The following is a 13,979-nucleotide window of genomic DNA, read 5'->3' on the forward strand; positions in this document are numbered from 1 at the left end:
CCTTCCTCTGAGGTTTAGGGAAGCAAGCTCCCAGGATGGAAAAGGAGTATCCAGACCTTCCCAGTCTTCACACAGACTTCTTGCTTCTCTTCCCCTATTAGCATGTTTTCCAGAAGGTTCAGACAAGCCCTGGAGTCCTCCTGAGCTCGGACTTGTGGAAGGCCATAGAGAATACAGGTACAATGGGGACTTTGGAGCTGTGGTGCCCAAGGTCCGGGGGGCGGGTGTGATGCCCACACCCCTAGTAGCAAGGCTGGCACAACAGTGCCAGGCAATCAGGAGAGAGGAGCACTGCAGCTCTCGTGTCCTCCCCAGTTCACACTGACCCTGGGGGGCCTCCAGGGTTGCAGACTCAAACACAGTTGCCCTGTCTGAGTTCTTACGTGCCAGTCAATTTTCCCAGATGTCTTTCCTCCCCAGCACAGCTCTAATTGTGAGAAAATAGCCGCCGCGTGATTGATACCCTATCAGGAATCGAGCTCGCCTCGGAGACGCGCTTCCAGCTCAGTATCTGGGCCATCAGGGTTAAATACCCACAGGCTGGCTGATGATCTCTCTCTCTTCACAGAGAGTTTGGGGCTAAATTAAATCAAATGGCATCTGTCTGCTTCAAGTAGGCAAAGGCTTTCAGCCCTGGGATAATGAGAATAATCCCTTAGGGTGCATAAGTGCTCCATGGTTCACCAAGCACTTCTGTTCACGTCATCTCATTTGACTGTGTCAACTACCCTGCAAACTGGGAAGGGCAGGAATCATTACCTGTACTGTCCCAATGGGGAAAATGGATCACAAAAAAAGTTGCACAAGGAAATGGCCACCTTCCTTTAATAAAATGTAAAATCACATTTCCCCGGGTTAGCACTGGAAGGAGAGTCTCCATCATCCTCCCTTCTGTGGATCCTGGCCTAGAGACAGGGCAGAAAGATCAGACTGTTGCCCCCAACTATAGCCTGGATCCTCCCCTTAATGCTTCATAATGTGGAGCTGGGACTCTTCAGGGCTTGTTAAAGCACAGATTGCTGCACCTCTGATCAGGGGGTGTGGGTGGGGCTCAGGAATTTGCATTTCTAACAAGCTCCCAGGGGATGCTCATGCCCCTGGTCTGGGGACCACACTTTAAGAATCCATTAAAGACAAAATCTTTTTAAAAGACCTCACACATGACTCCAGAATAATAAAAGAGAAAAAAGTAGAAAATTGTTCAAATTCAATTCAGTAAGCCTTCAGCAGCCAGGCAAGTAAGTGAAAGGGGCGATGGAGCTCACAGTCATAAAACAGGTGACTGAGAACGTGGCAAGCAGGAGAGGACCTGGCTTATCTAAAGGCATTCGAGTTCATGTTTTATTAACTCCGCTAGAGAAACCTCCTGTGTCTCTGGCTGCCGGAGGCTCACGGGCCACCAGGCTTGTCCCCATGATGGATGGTTTGGCTTGCAGGGTTCTACTTGCTCTCTAAGTCTTGCAAAGCCTGACTATGTGCCAGTGTGCACTTGGCCCCTGTGAGGTCGGTGCCTCCCTGGAGCTTATAACTAGAAGCACAGGATGACAAGGCGCTGAGCTCCTGCCTGCCTGAGGCCACCTTCTGCATTCTGCTCTCCCGCCAAGGGTCAGTCTTTTCCCTGGATGGACTTAGGACTGCATCTCCTTCTGCCAGGGGCCACTCCCACCTACACTAGCAGCATCCATAAACAATCCACCTACAGTCACGGGTGGGGAGGAAGGTTGTGAAGGTCATCAGCAGGGAGGAGTTTGACAGAGGCAGAGCTAGAAGCAACCCCCAGGTGTCCCAGCAGCTCTCCCATTATGTGGGAATGATCAGATGATTGTGAAGGCCGATGTGTCTCCAGAGCAGGGTCTTCAGTATCTTCACGTGGTCTCTGGCAAGACTCCAGAACTAGGTTCCTGGGGCCTAACAACCAACAGGAAAGAGAAGACACTGAAGGGAGGGGGCTGAGTGGGAGGAGTTGGTGGGAGGTTGCCGGGCCCTCTGAACAGGTGTCTCAGACCCTGAGAGGCAGAGGAACCCCCCAGCCCTAGCCTCCTCTCACTCACTCGTTCACCTGTGGCCCCAGACTTCCTCAGAGGGATCTTCATCAGCCGTGAGCTGCTGCATCTGGTGACCCTCAGGTACAGCGACAGCGTCGGCAGGGTCAGCTTCCCCAGCCTGGTCTGCTTCCTGATGCGGCTTGAAGCCATGGCAAGTAAGTGTCCCCAAGGGGCATCCCAGAGACCTTGGCAGTGACCGAAGAACACAGGAGAGGACCGGACACCCCCTACCCCACCCCAGGTCTGCGTGAGGCCTCAGCAGCAGGGTGGGCCGGCAGCCTGCGTGAGGTGCCAACCGAGGCTGCAGATGGTGTGACCAGCTCCCTCTGCACCCCCTCTCCCCTGTAGTTCCCCGTCGCAGGTCTCTTTTCCTCATCACCCTGCCCAGCCCCTCTCTCAGGAACAAGGTTAACGCTGTCCCCGTCTCCAGGTTGTGTTTATCATTGAAACCTGCTCTTCAGTTATGTAATGAAGGATTTTGGTCTTTGCTGCAGGAATTTCACACACAAGTGAATAAGTGGGGGCAGGAGGTCCCTCCCCAGGCTTCAGAAATCCAGCTGTGTGGGCCGAAGTTTCCACACTTTTTAGCAGCGTGACCTTTTGTTTTTAATGAAATCTAGTGTGAAACCCCGGGCCACAGTCGGGCCACAGTGGGGCCACCGTGATTGCAGGAGAGAGGCCAGACCCCTCCCCACTCATAATCCTCTCACCGCCATGCCACGAGGCACTGCTGCAAAGCCTGCAGCTCTGAGCTGGGCAAAAAGATTGAGAGACTAAGGCTCTGGGAGGGTAAAAGAAAAGCCTGAGGTACAAGCCTTGGCCCCTACACAGTTCTCAGTTGCACAGGGAAGGTCCCCAAATTGTATCACTGAGAGAATGACAAGCCCTCACATCCCCACAGCCTAGTGTGGATGGATGCAGGGGCAGGGAGTGCAAGGAAGCTGGGAGAGGGAGAGGCGTGTGGGCAGAGCAGGCACACAGCCCCTCTGAGGAGGTGAGCCCTGAGCCACTCGCCCCGTGCAGAGCTCGGCTAGACAGAGAAAAGGATGGGTGACAGGCACACCCCGTGGAGCAGGAGGGGCTGCTTTACAGAATCACCTCCTGTGCTTCTTATGGGCCCAGGCCTGCCTCCCCTGAACTGCCTGGATTCCTTCCTCCTCAGTCAGTCAAAACCTTCCCTTCTTTATCCTAGAGACCTTCCGCAACCTCTCTAAGGATGGAAAAGGACTCTACCTGACAGAAATGGAGGTGAGGTATCTTCCCCTCCCCGGGGCAGGCACAGTCCCAGGCTGCCTCCCCTGACTTGATTCCAGAGGGCATTTTTCTCCCTGAGGATAGTGAACGGTCTGTCAAAGGCCAGCCAAGCTGTCCCCCCAACCTCCAATTACTGCCTTATATATCGCTGGCCGCCAGGCTGCTTTAGGATCTTGGCAGACAGATTTTATTTTTTTCCAATAGCTTAATAAAGCAGAGGATTATGTGGGAGTCATAAATCCAGGAGGGAACAGAAGGACAGCCCGCTGAGCTCACTGTACATTAAACTTATTCCCATTGAGTTTTAGAGGCTCCTGACCAGCCAGCTGGTCGACCTAAGATATATACGTCTCACTGCCTGGTTATTCAGGGAGTAGCAGAAGATGTGCTGTGAGACAACCCCGCCCCGTACCCTGCTTGGGTTGGAATTAGCTGGAAGGGGTGATGAGACTGGACTGAGGTCTTCCGAGGGAGGAGGGTGGCATTTGCCCTGCTCTGTATTAAGCTAACAAGTGTAAAGAATTGTTGTAATGATGATGCTTATTTTTCAGTGGATGAGCCTGGTCATGTACAACTGAAGCAAAGAGGAAAGCAGACCCACGGCTCAGGTAAGACATGGTAGCTTTGGAGTCTTTCCTTTCTGGGAGCATGAGTCCTCCTCCTCTAAGAACTGCACATAAGACTCTCTCCTTGGGAGAGCCTCCCCAGGGATGACAGACCCTTACATAAGTGAACCAAGGCTTAGCTGCTCAAGGCCCTTGAGTTTCAAGGCCAATGCTAAAGATTTCATGCAGACAATGTAGACCAATGGACCTTTATGGAAAGGCATGGCTTGAAAGGCATGAATGAGGGTTTAGAATCCTTCACTGCAGTTCCAAAGAAAAAAAGTATCTCTCATCACGGGAAGGGCAAGAGAAATGGTGGAAATGGAATGGTGTAGAGCAACAGAAATGGTAGAAATGGTCAGGCCTTAGGGAGAGAAGAGCGGGCTCTAGCCCCAGCTGTACCATTGTCTCACTGTGCAGCTTTGGACAGATGATGAACATCTGTAGGCATCAGTGTTTATCCCTCTAGCATGAGTGTGCTGAAGAATTAACAGTCACGTCGTTTCCTCTACATTTTTTTTTTATGAAACAGACCCTAGAGTTACATAGTCCACGCCCTAACCCTGCTGTAGCAGAAGCCCCATCAGTCTTCTAGAATCCTTTAGGACAGGGTAGCTCAAGATGTTGTGGTTCCCATTGTTGGACATCTCCGAGTGTTAGGTATTCCTTAGCTAGAGGCAATCATCTACTTCCCTGATCTACTACTTTCTACTCATACTTCTGGCTCTACTCTCTGGACCACTGTAGAAAAAAATACTGGACATGCAAGACCTACAAATATTTGAGGATACCTTTGCTATTTTGCCCAAAGCCCATCTTCTTTAATTATTCCTGTTGGTTTTCATCCAGACCTCCTGGTGACCATTCTCTATGTGCCAATATACCTTTGAAGTATACAGTTCTCCACGCAGCTGACCTGTGATCAATATCACCTAAAACTCGATTGTTTTTGTAAACAGTATTTAATCTCCCATTCATGTACCTTGAAGTCAAGAGACAGACACTGTCTCCATAAATAATGTTTTAGCATAAATATTTCCTGATGAACGCTTGATGCTTTCTAATGATCACAAATGAATACTGCAGAGATCATAGTTAATTTGACCCAATCATATTTCCTTGAGTTCTCCTTTCACTCCTTTTTAAAAACAGAACATTTGATTATTTTCAGTTTTATTGTGTCTGTTCCAATCTGCATGACTTCTAATATCAAAAATGATTCTTCAATTGTATATTTAAGCTAATTTGATACCCAGGGCCTAAAGGCTTAAACTTTCAAAATAACTGGATTCTCTCTTACTATCTTTTCTCCGTACAGGGTCCCGATTCTAATCTTTCCACCCTTCCTATTTTTAAAAAATGTGTCAGAAGGAAGGATAATATTAGAGGCATTGTTGTGTTTACTTCAGTTTCTTTCACTAATGCCTATCATCAGCCACAAGAGCGCTTCCCTAGCTTCCTCATTAATCACCACCCTCTGGCATCACATCATTAAAGCACATCCACTCACTCTTGGCTTGTGGTTTGCTTTACAGAATTGGAGGCAGGAGGGTGAAGAAGATCTGCCTCCAAATCTACAAACCCACCTTCCTCTGTAACTATTTCCCCCCTTCTTCCTCATTATCCTTCATCTTCTCAAGGGCCTGATTGAATGAACTCTCTCTTCTGTCTTCTGAATACTAAACCTGTCTCTGTCTTCTGGAGTCATTTAACTCCCATTTTAAAATGTGTATCTTTTAAGTTTCTTCATCTCCTACCCCTTCCAGCCAAACTCCACCTGTTTCCTCTCATTGCAACCAAATTTCACGGAAGAGCTCATTGTCTACATATTCTCACTTCCCACTCTCCCTGCTAACTGCTTCAGTTGAGATTTCTTTGACATCATCTCTCTCCCTGACTTTGGCATGGCCTCCCTATCTGATTTTCCTATATCTACTCATATCCCTCAAATCAATTTCCGGCAGCTGGACTACACTTTTTAAAATTCAAATCCAATCATTACATTCTCCAGGCTTAAAAATGCTTCAATGTCCTCCCATTGCTCACAGGAAAAATCTGGCATCATTAACATGGACCACAAGACCCTGTCTCCTCTGGACCTGCCCACCATCTAACCACAACTTGTGCCTCTTTTTCCTGCTCTCTACTCCCACCACACCCATTATACCTTTACTTCCTTCTATTTTCCATGCTTTTCCCAGCCCGAAGCCTTTGGCCTTACTGTCTGCTCTGTCTTGGCTGTCAGTCAGCAAACTCCTGATCCTTTATGTCTTAGCCCAGTTGGGTTCCCATATTATGGGTTCCCATATTATTCACTCACACATCACCCCTCCCCAGTCATAACATTCAACACACTTGGTTGTAGCCCACCTTCTTTTAAAGAAATATATTGAGATATAATTCACACATTGTAGAGTTTGCTCATTTAAAGTATAGAGTTCAATGGTTTTTTAGCATAGTCAGAGGTGTGCAACAATCACCGCAATATGATTGCTAGAACATTTTTATCACCACAAAAAAGAAACCCCATGCCCATCTAGCATGCCCACAGCAGTTGCTCCCCAATTGTGTCCCATCCTCTAGCCTGAGGCAACCACTAATCTACCTTCTGAATCTGTAAGTTTACCTATTCTGGACATTTCATATGATTAGATTCATACAACATGTGGTCCTTTATGACTGGCTTCTTTCACTTAGCGTAATGCTGTCAGGATTCATGCATGTTGTAGCGTGTATCAGTACTTCATTCCTTTTAAGTGCCAAATAATATTTCATTGTGGCTATACCCCATTTTTTTCATCTATTCCTCAGTTGATAGACATGTGGGTTGTTTCTAGTTTTGACTGTCATTAATAATCCTGCTATGAATGTTTGTGCACAGGTTTTTGGGGGGACATATGTTTTTATTTCAATTGGGTGTATAGTTATGAGTGGAACTGCTGGATCATATGGAAATTCTATTTGTAAATTTTTTAGGAACCACCAAACTGTTTTCCAAAGCAGCTACACCATTTTACATTCCCACCAGCTGCAAATGAGAATTCCATTTTCTCCACATCCTCAGCAACCCTTGTCATTGTCTGTCTTTTATAGCAATCCTAGGGAGTGTGAAGTGATATCTCACTGTGGTTTTGATTTGCATTTTCATGATGGCTAATGATTTTGAGCATCTTTTCAGTGCTTGTGGGTTATTTTATATCTTCTTCGGAGAAATGTTCATTTAGTTCTTTGTCCATTTGTAAGCTGGGTTATTTATATTTTTACTACAGAGGAGTTGTAGATGTTCTTTGTATATTGTAGATACGAATTTCTTATATATGGATTTGCAAAATTTTTCTCCCCTTCTGCAGGTTGTCTTTGCAGTTTTTGATGCCATCATCTGTAGCATATGAGTCTTTAATTTTGATGGAGTCTAATTTATCTATTGTTTTCTTTTGTCACATATTTTTGGTGGTATAGCTGAGAAATCATTGCCCTACCCAAGGTCAAACTATTTATTCTGTTTTATAGTTTAGCTCTTACATTTAGGTATTTGATCCATTTTGAGATCATTTTTTATATGGTGTGAAGTAGGGTTCTAATTTCATTCTTTTGCATTCATTCATTTGTCCCAGCACCAGTTGCTGAAAAAACTATTCATTCTCCTGTTTCTTTGTCTTGGAACCCTTTTCAAAAATCAGTTTAATATAAGAATGTATTTATGGACGTTCCTTTCTGTTCAATTGATTTATGTGTGTATCTTATGCCAGTATCACACTTTGTTGGTTGCTACAATTTTATAGTAACTTTTGAAATTAGGAAGTGTGAGTTTTCCAACTTTATTTTACTTTTCAAGACTATTTTGGCTCTTCTGGATTCCTTGCATTTACATATAAATTTTAGAATCAACTTATCAGCTTCTGGGATTTTGATAGAGATTACATTAAATCTAAAGGTCAATCTGGGGAATATTGCCATCTTCACAGTATAAAATATTTTGTTCCGTGCGTCTCTTCATTTTTATATATCTTCTTTAATTTTTTTGAACAATGATTTACAGTTTTCAGTGTAGAAGTCTTACACTTTCCTTGTTAAATTTATTCCTAACTATTGTAGTTTGGGATGCAATTTTAAATAAAATTGTTAATATTATTTTCAGATTTTCATTGCTAGTGTACAGCAATAAAAATTATTTTTATATTGATCTTATATCCTGCAACCTTGCTAAACTTGTTTATTAGTTCCAATATTTTTAAAGGGCTTCCTTAGAATTTTATATAATTAAAAGTCATGTAATCTGCAATAAAGTTTTATTTTTCCACTCCAATATAGAGGCTTTTTATTTCTTTTTCTTGCCTAACTGTCCGGCTAGAACCTCTAATACAATGCCGAATAGAAGTGAACAAAGCAGATAACCTTGTGTTCCTGATCTTGGGGTAAAACACCCAATCCTTTGCCATTAAATATGATGATCACTGTGAGTTTTTCATAGACACCATTTGCCAGGTTGAGGAAGTTCACTTCTATTTGTAGCTGGCTGAGTTAACACACTTTTCATTACTTGCTTGATGTCAGTATTCCCTGCTAGACTATAAGCCTGGGTATGTCTTGTTTGTTGCTATTTCCTTAGCACAAAGCTAAACACCTACCCTGGAGAAACTAGTTGGTAACTTTCTCCCAAATAACCGAAATAAATCATTCTTTCAGGTTTATACCTTCCTTTGTTTTGTTCTCATCCCAGCATTTGTTAGTATTAGCTTACATCCTAGTCTTCCTGCTATTTTAGCTATTCTCTATTTTCTTCCCCTGTGGTGTACTGGAAGGCAGATAGTTAATATTATCTTGTTATTATCTCTAACACATCATGACCCATATTATCTTATGAAGGCCTATTTTTCCCTCACTTTTTTGAAAAACTTGAAAATTTCCCTCACTTTTTTGAAAAAGTTGAAAGTGTCCTGGTCACTTCACTCTATCCAATATTCCCTTACTTTGCTATTACAAAGTTTCTTCTAGGAGTTCCAACACTCTGAGGTCAGCAAAGAGACTTTTATCGTTAGCCAGGATTCGATTCAGAGAAGTCCCTCTCCTTGCTCACTTGATCCTCTGTGTTACAAAGTGTCCCTGGAGCGAGCAAAGGCTTTGTCCTGAGTTAAGCGAGCTTCTCCCAGAGATGAGGGTTATTGGAGCTCCATCACCAGTCTACTTGGTTTCCAGGTCACTCCCTACAAAACTGTGTACAAGAGGTCTTTTATCTGCCCTTGGACTCACCGGGCAAGTTGAGGTATACTTTTGTTGTAAGAATACTTCTGTTCCTCTCTCTGGCTCATCTTCAACCCATCTGCTCTCCTCTGACCTAGCAGATTGGGATATAGGTATATGCAACTGGGATGAACTCCTCTTCCTCTCTTCCCATCATATATATTTCTTTTAAACAAAGTGTATGCCTTGTTGTCACATTGCAGGCAATACCTATGTTAAAATATGTTAAAATATGTTTAAATATAAAGTTCATACTTGAAAGAATGCTAACACTTATCTCATTGCTCTGTGCTCCTTGGACACTTGAGGCTGTATTGATTTTAATTGATTTCAGAGTCTAGAGGTTTAATACACGGCAAATCACACCCTGCTGAGAGCTTGTCTAGCTAATGTCATCTACATCCATGTTGATCTATCAATATGCCAGTAAAATGCCTTATTCTAACAAAATTGTCATTTATAACAATTTCCCACTGTATAAAAATACAGTTTCTTGAGGAAAGGGCCACCTTCTCCTAGTCTGCAGGATTTAGTGAAATATGACAACAGTGGCCCTGGTCTTACTGATGACCAACAACCATTTTCTGCAGGATGAGTCTACTTCTAGCCCAGTAAATCCATCTCTCCAATCTCATTCTGTTCATCAAAAGAAATTCTTTTTGAGAGACCTGGCTAGATGTTGGGTTGAAGACTGACACCCCAGGGCAGATGGAACTGTCAGAGTTCAAGTTAAACTCTCCTATACTTCTGAGTTGAGAGTTGTGAGTCTGGATGTGCCTCTGGTGATGTGAAAACACTCAACACCATTGGCAAGCATACACCTGGTGGTTACCAGGCACCTTGAGATGCCAGGGTGTCCAGCCTTCTGGAGCTGGCTTTGGAAGAAAAATGTATCCAACTGGGAAACCGACATGTACACTGCAAGGGCATAAACCAAGGAGGAGGAAGAGTTGGAATCCAGGAAACAGAAGATCCAACACTAGACAGAGACAGGGAAGTGCAAGGACCAGCGCTATGCAGCAGAGCAACAGAGTGAGCCATTCCGAGAGGAGCTGGAGGGGCGGCCTTTGGGGAAAATGGGAGCAATTTTTGATCAGATTGCTTAATTATAGAAAAAATAATGTTCAGAGGGATTTTGAAATTCTGCTGGAGAGCTTTGGAAGAATTAGTAGGATAATGACTTAAACTAAGCAGACAAAAAAGTGAGGTAGTTATTAACTCCTGGAAGAATAAAGAGTTACAGAAGAGAGAAAATGTGATCCTAGAGTATTTTTTCACTCAGCAGTGAACAGTACATATATAAGTGTAATAAAATACAAATGGAATATTGATTTAACAAAAATGTGACATAAATATATCAGAAGGAGGGAAGATGTAGACATGAAAGGGGGTTAGAAGCAACCCCACCCCATCTTGCATCATAAGAAGTCAATAGGCATTTAAAATTGACAAATCAAGAATTAACTGCATAAGCATATTACCTAGAAATATGGAGGTAAACATCAGAAGAAAGAGTTTAGGGAGGGGAATTTGGATAGAAATGGGACAAGAACCTGCTATTTTTCCTTCGTGCCTTGTAGTACTCTTTGAATTTTCTAACTATGTATCTTGGACTGAATTTTCATGGAAAAAAAATAGGCAAACTAGCAAGTAGTCTGAGAGACAAGAGAGGTGGAGGGAGGCAGGGAAGAAGAGTTGAGGCCTCTTTACCCCATGGGTAGGGCAGCTGGCTGATTATTGCAGAAAACATGACTGTGCACGAATGTCACTTTATTCCAAGCCCCCTGCACTTGAGAAAAACCACTCCTCTGCAGAAGTCCAAAGCTAGCCATCTGGAGCTTGGATGGGACAGAGCTCAGGGCTGTTGTTACTATAGCAGCCCCTGGCCTCAGCCCTTCCAACCTGCCTGGAGATGGGAGGAACATCTCTCCCCTAAGTTTCCCACCGCTCCAGTGCCAGCCCTCAAGGTGCTAAAATGGGCTGTGATATGAACTCAAGCTTGGGGCAGGACAGGTGGGGGGGTGCCCTTTAAGGAATTTTGAAGAATGGGGTAGGGTCATCCATTAAGGGGCCCTGGGCACGTTGGGGTCTGTCAGCCTTGCCAGCAGGAAGTGCCAGTGCTTCCTGTACTGTGGGATGATCCAGAACAGCATCTTTGGAATGGGGCCCCACTTCCATGGTCACTCAAAGGAAGGAGTTTCTTTACTCACCCTTGGCCCTCTGCATTTGCACCTCCATGTCTTTCTCTAGGACAAGCTCCCAGTGATCACTCAAGAATCTGGCTCTCATTCTAAGAGGCTGTGCTGCCCACTGTGGTTGTGATACATCTAAACCGGCCCTGCGTGAAACAGAGTCCAAGCTGTCTCCCAACAGCCTGGGTTCGGTCCTTGGCTGGCCCAGGCCCAGTTAAGCCTGTGGCCACCAAGCAGCTCATCTGAGCACTTTGGAATGTACTCAGCCTACGTTGCCCTGGAAAAGGAAGCAGGAGATGTCTCCCTGTGGGAAAGGAGAAGAGAAGTTGTCTCTGAGTCCCCTGTCACCAGTTGGATTCATTTCTTGGAAGAGCCAGAATGAGCCAGTTTGACTACCCTCGGGTGCTATGGGTGACACAGGAGCTGTCCACTGGGTGTTTGCAGAATAATTACACTGTCTTATGCCTGAATCCTGATGATTTCACAGCTAAATGGCAAAAATAAAACATGTTTCCCATAAAGGTCTCTCATTCGTATTCTGTCTTAAAAATACATTTGGGGAAGAGGAAAAGTACCCAGCAAGGCAGACGCTTCCCTCACTCTCTCCTCATCCATGGTGTGGTCACTGGGTGTCTCAAAAAGGTGAGGCCCACAGAGGATGGAAGAGATTCCACAGCATAACTAGGCCAGACCCCGCTCAGAAGAATTTGCAGTTGGAAAGCTCATTTCTGGATGCATCAACCCAGTAAGGGAATCATTGCAAATGGGTGTGTCAAAAGGACAGGAAGGTGGGAAGCTTGCTGAGTGTGACTTTCTGAGTGGCACGGTCAGAGGACAGGATGGTGTGGACAGGGCTGCATCATCACACACACACCCATGCCAGGAGCAAGGGCAGTGCTCGGCAGTGATGGCATGCTGTATACAAGTACCAAACAGGCCCAAGTAACCTCATCCACAGGGACTGTTGTAAAGCCTCCACAGTCATTTCAAGTAGAATAGCTACATGCCTAGGGAGTTGAACCCCTCTTGCTAATGCTTTTGAATAGCGAGAGGGTCAGATACACAGCAAAGTTTGGGACAGGTCACTTTGCCTCCCAGTCCCCTGCTTGGTTAGCCAGGATAGATGCCCATGTTTGTGAGCATGGACTTTGGAGTTAAAGCTAATATCTAAAGATCCTGAATCCTAGGCTGTCAGACTGCCCTGTTGGATAAGATTTTCTGCATGCAAAAAAACTGGGACTGGCAGGTCAACAGAGACTCTGATAAGTGGAAAAATCCATAAGAATGAATAAGCCATTTCCTGCAGGATTCAAAGATGACCTTCACCCAGGCATCCAGGTAGAAAGTCCAGCCCACCTGCACAATTTGCTGCCACAAGCACATGTCATTCCAAGCTCCTTTTGGGCCTGCTTGCACCCTGGAGGACAAGCAGAAATGGATGATTCTGCAGGCCTAGGGTCAGTGGTGAGCAGCCCCAGGGGTCTGCACAGGCTGGACTGGTATCCTCAGGATACAGGGCAATTTCCTCCCTCACAGGGCTTTGCTCAGGGACCAGTCATTAATTTTCTCTTTAACAGGATTTAAAGGGGCAGGGTCCTCAATTGCTTGATTGAAAAACTGACTCTCCTTGTCATGCTGGGGCTCCAGAAGGCTCAGAAAGGCTCCAGGTGGCCATGGCAGAGGGTCCTGGGCTTCCCTGCTTGGAGCTGGGGGAGATTATATTCCATTCTCCCCAGGGAAGGGCAGGGCCTTGATCCTTAGCCCCAGCACAGGGCAGACCAGCCAGCTCACCCCGAGGCTGCAACTCCTTGGGACTCCCCATGTCCTTCAGCCAAGGTTGAAAAAGAGCTCCAGAGCAGGGCGGGCTTGACAGGCTGACGATCTCAGACAAACCCTGCCCCTGCCAGCTTCTTATGCTTGGGTCCTGGGATGGGTTGCTTTGTCTCTGCAAGATGAGGAGGTGAGCAAGGACCATGGCTGGTGCCCAGATGGAGGGGTGGGATCCCTCACAGAGCAAATGACAAAGGCTCAGGCACAAATCCCACCTGCCCCCCAGGCTCCCTAGAGCTTCTGCTACTAAAGCCACCGTATGATGGAAGCAAGGTGTCCAGATGAGATTCCTGAGGCCCCGAGAAGAGGTGGCCATGCCATTAGCAGTGGCAGATACAGTGTGTCTCTGGGACACATTTAAAGTAGAGTGTAGAGGGAAATTTATAGCACTAAATGCCCACAAGAGAAAGCAGGAAAGATCTAAAAGTGACATCCTAACATCACAATTAAAAGGACTGGAGAAGCAAGAGCAAACACATTCAAAAGCTACCAGAAGGCAAGAAATAACTAAGATCAGAGCAGAACTGAAGGATATAGAGACACAAAAAAAAACCTTCAAAAAATCAATGAATCCAGGAGCTGGTTTTTTGAAAACATCAACAAAATTGATAGACCGCTACCAAGACTAATAAAGAAGAAAAGAGAGAAGAATCAAATAGATGCAATAAAAAATGACAAAGGAGATACACCACCAATCCCACAGAAATACAAACTACCATCAGAGAATACTATAAACACCTCTATGCAAATAAACTAGAAAATCTAGAAGAAATGGATAAATTCCTGGATGCATACACCCTCCAAAGGCTAAA

General features: G+C 45.2%; 1 protein-coding gene across 1 annotated transcript in view; it reads left to right on the forward strand.

Moving 5' to 3' along the window:
• Window positions 1-11,824, forward strand: part of CAPN13 (calpain 13) — an 84,570-nt gene extending 72,746 nt beyond the window's left edge. Inside the window, exons 19-23 of the mRNA XM_019020724.4 lie at window positions 102-177; window positions 2,072-2,200; window positions 3,238-3,293; window positions 3,851-3,907; window positions 11,396-11,824. Coding sequence (XP_018876269.4) covers window positions 102-177; window positions 2,072-2,200; window positions 3,238-3,293; window positions 3,851-3,877 — 288 coding nt within the window. The 3' untranslated portion in view covers window positions 3,878-3,907; window positions 11,396-11,824. The remainder of the gene's footprint in view (window positions 1-101; window positions 178-2,071; window positions 2,201-3,237; window positions 3,294-3,850; window positions 3,908-11,395) is intronic.
• Window positions 11,825-13,979: the final 2,155 nt, after the last annotated feature.

The sequence above is a fragment of the Gorilla gorilla genome, chromosome 12 (assembly GCF_029281585.2).
Source record: "Gorilla gorilla gorilla isolate KB3781 chromosome 12, NHGRI_mGorGor1-v2.1_pri, whole genome shotgun sequence".
NCBI lineage: Eukaryota > Metazoa > Chordata > Mammalia > Primates > Hominidae > Gorilla > Gorilla gorilla.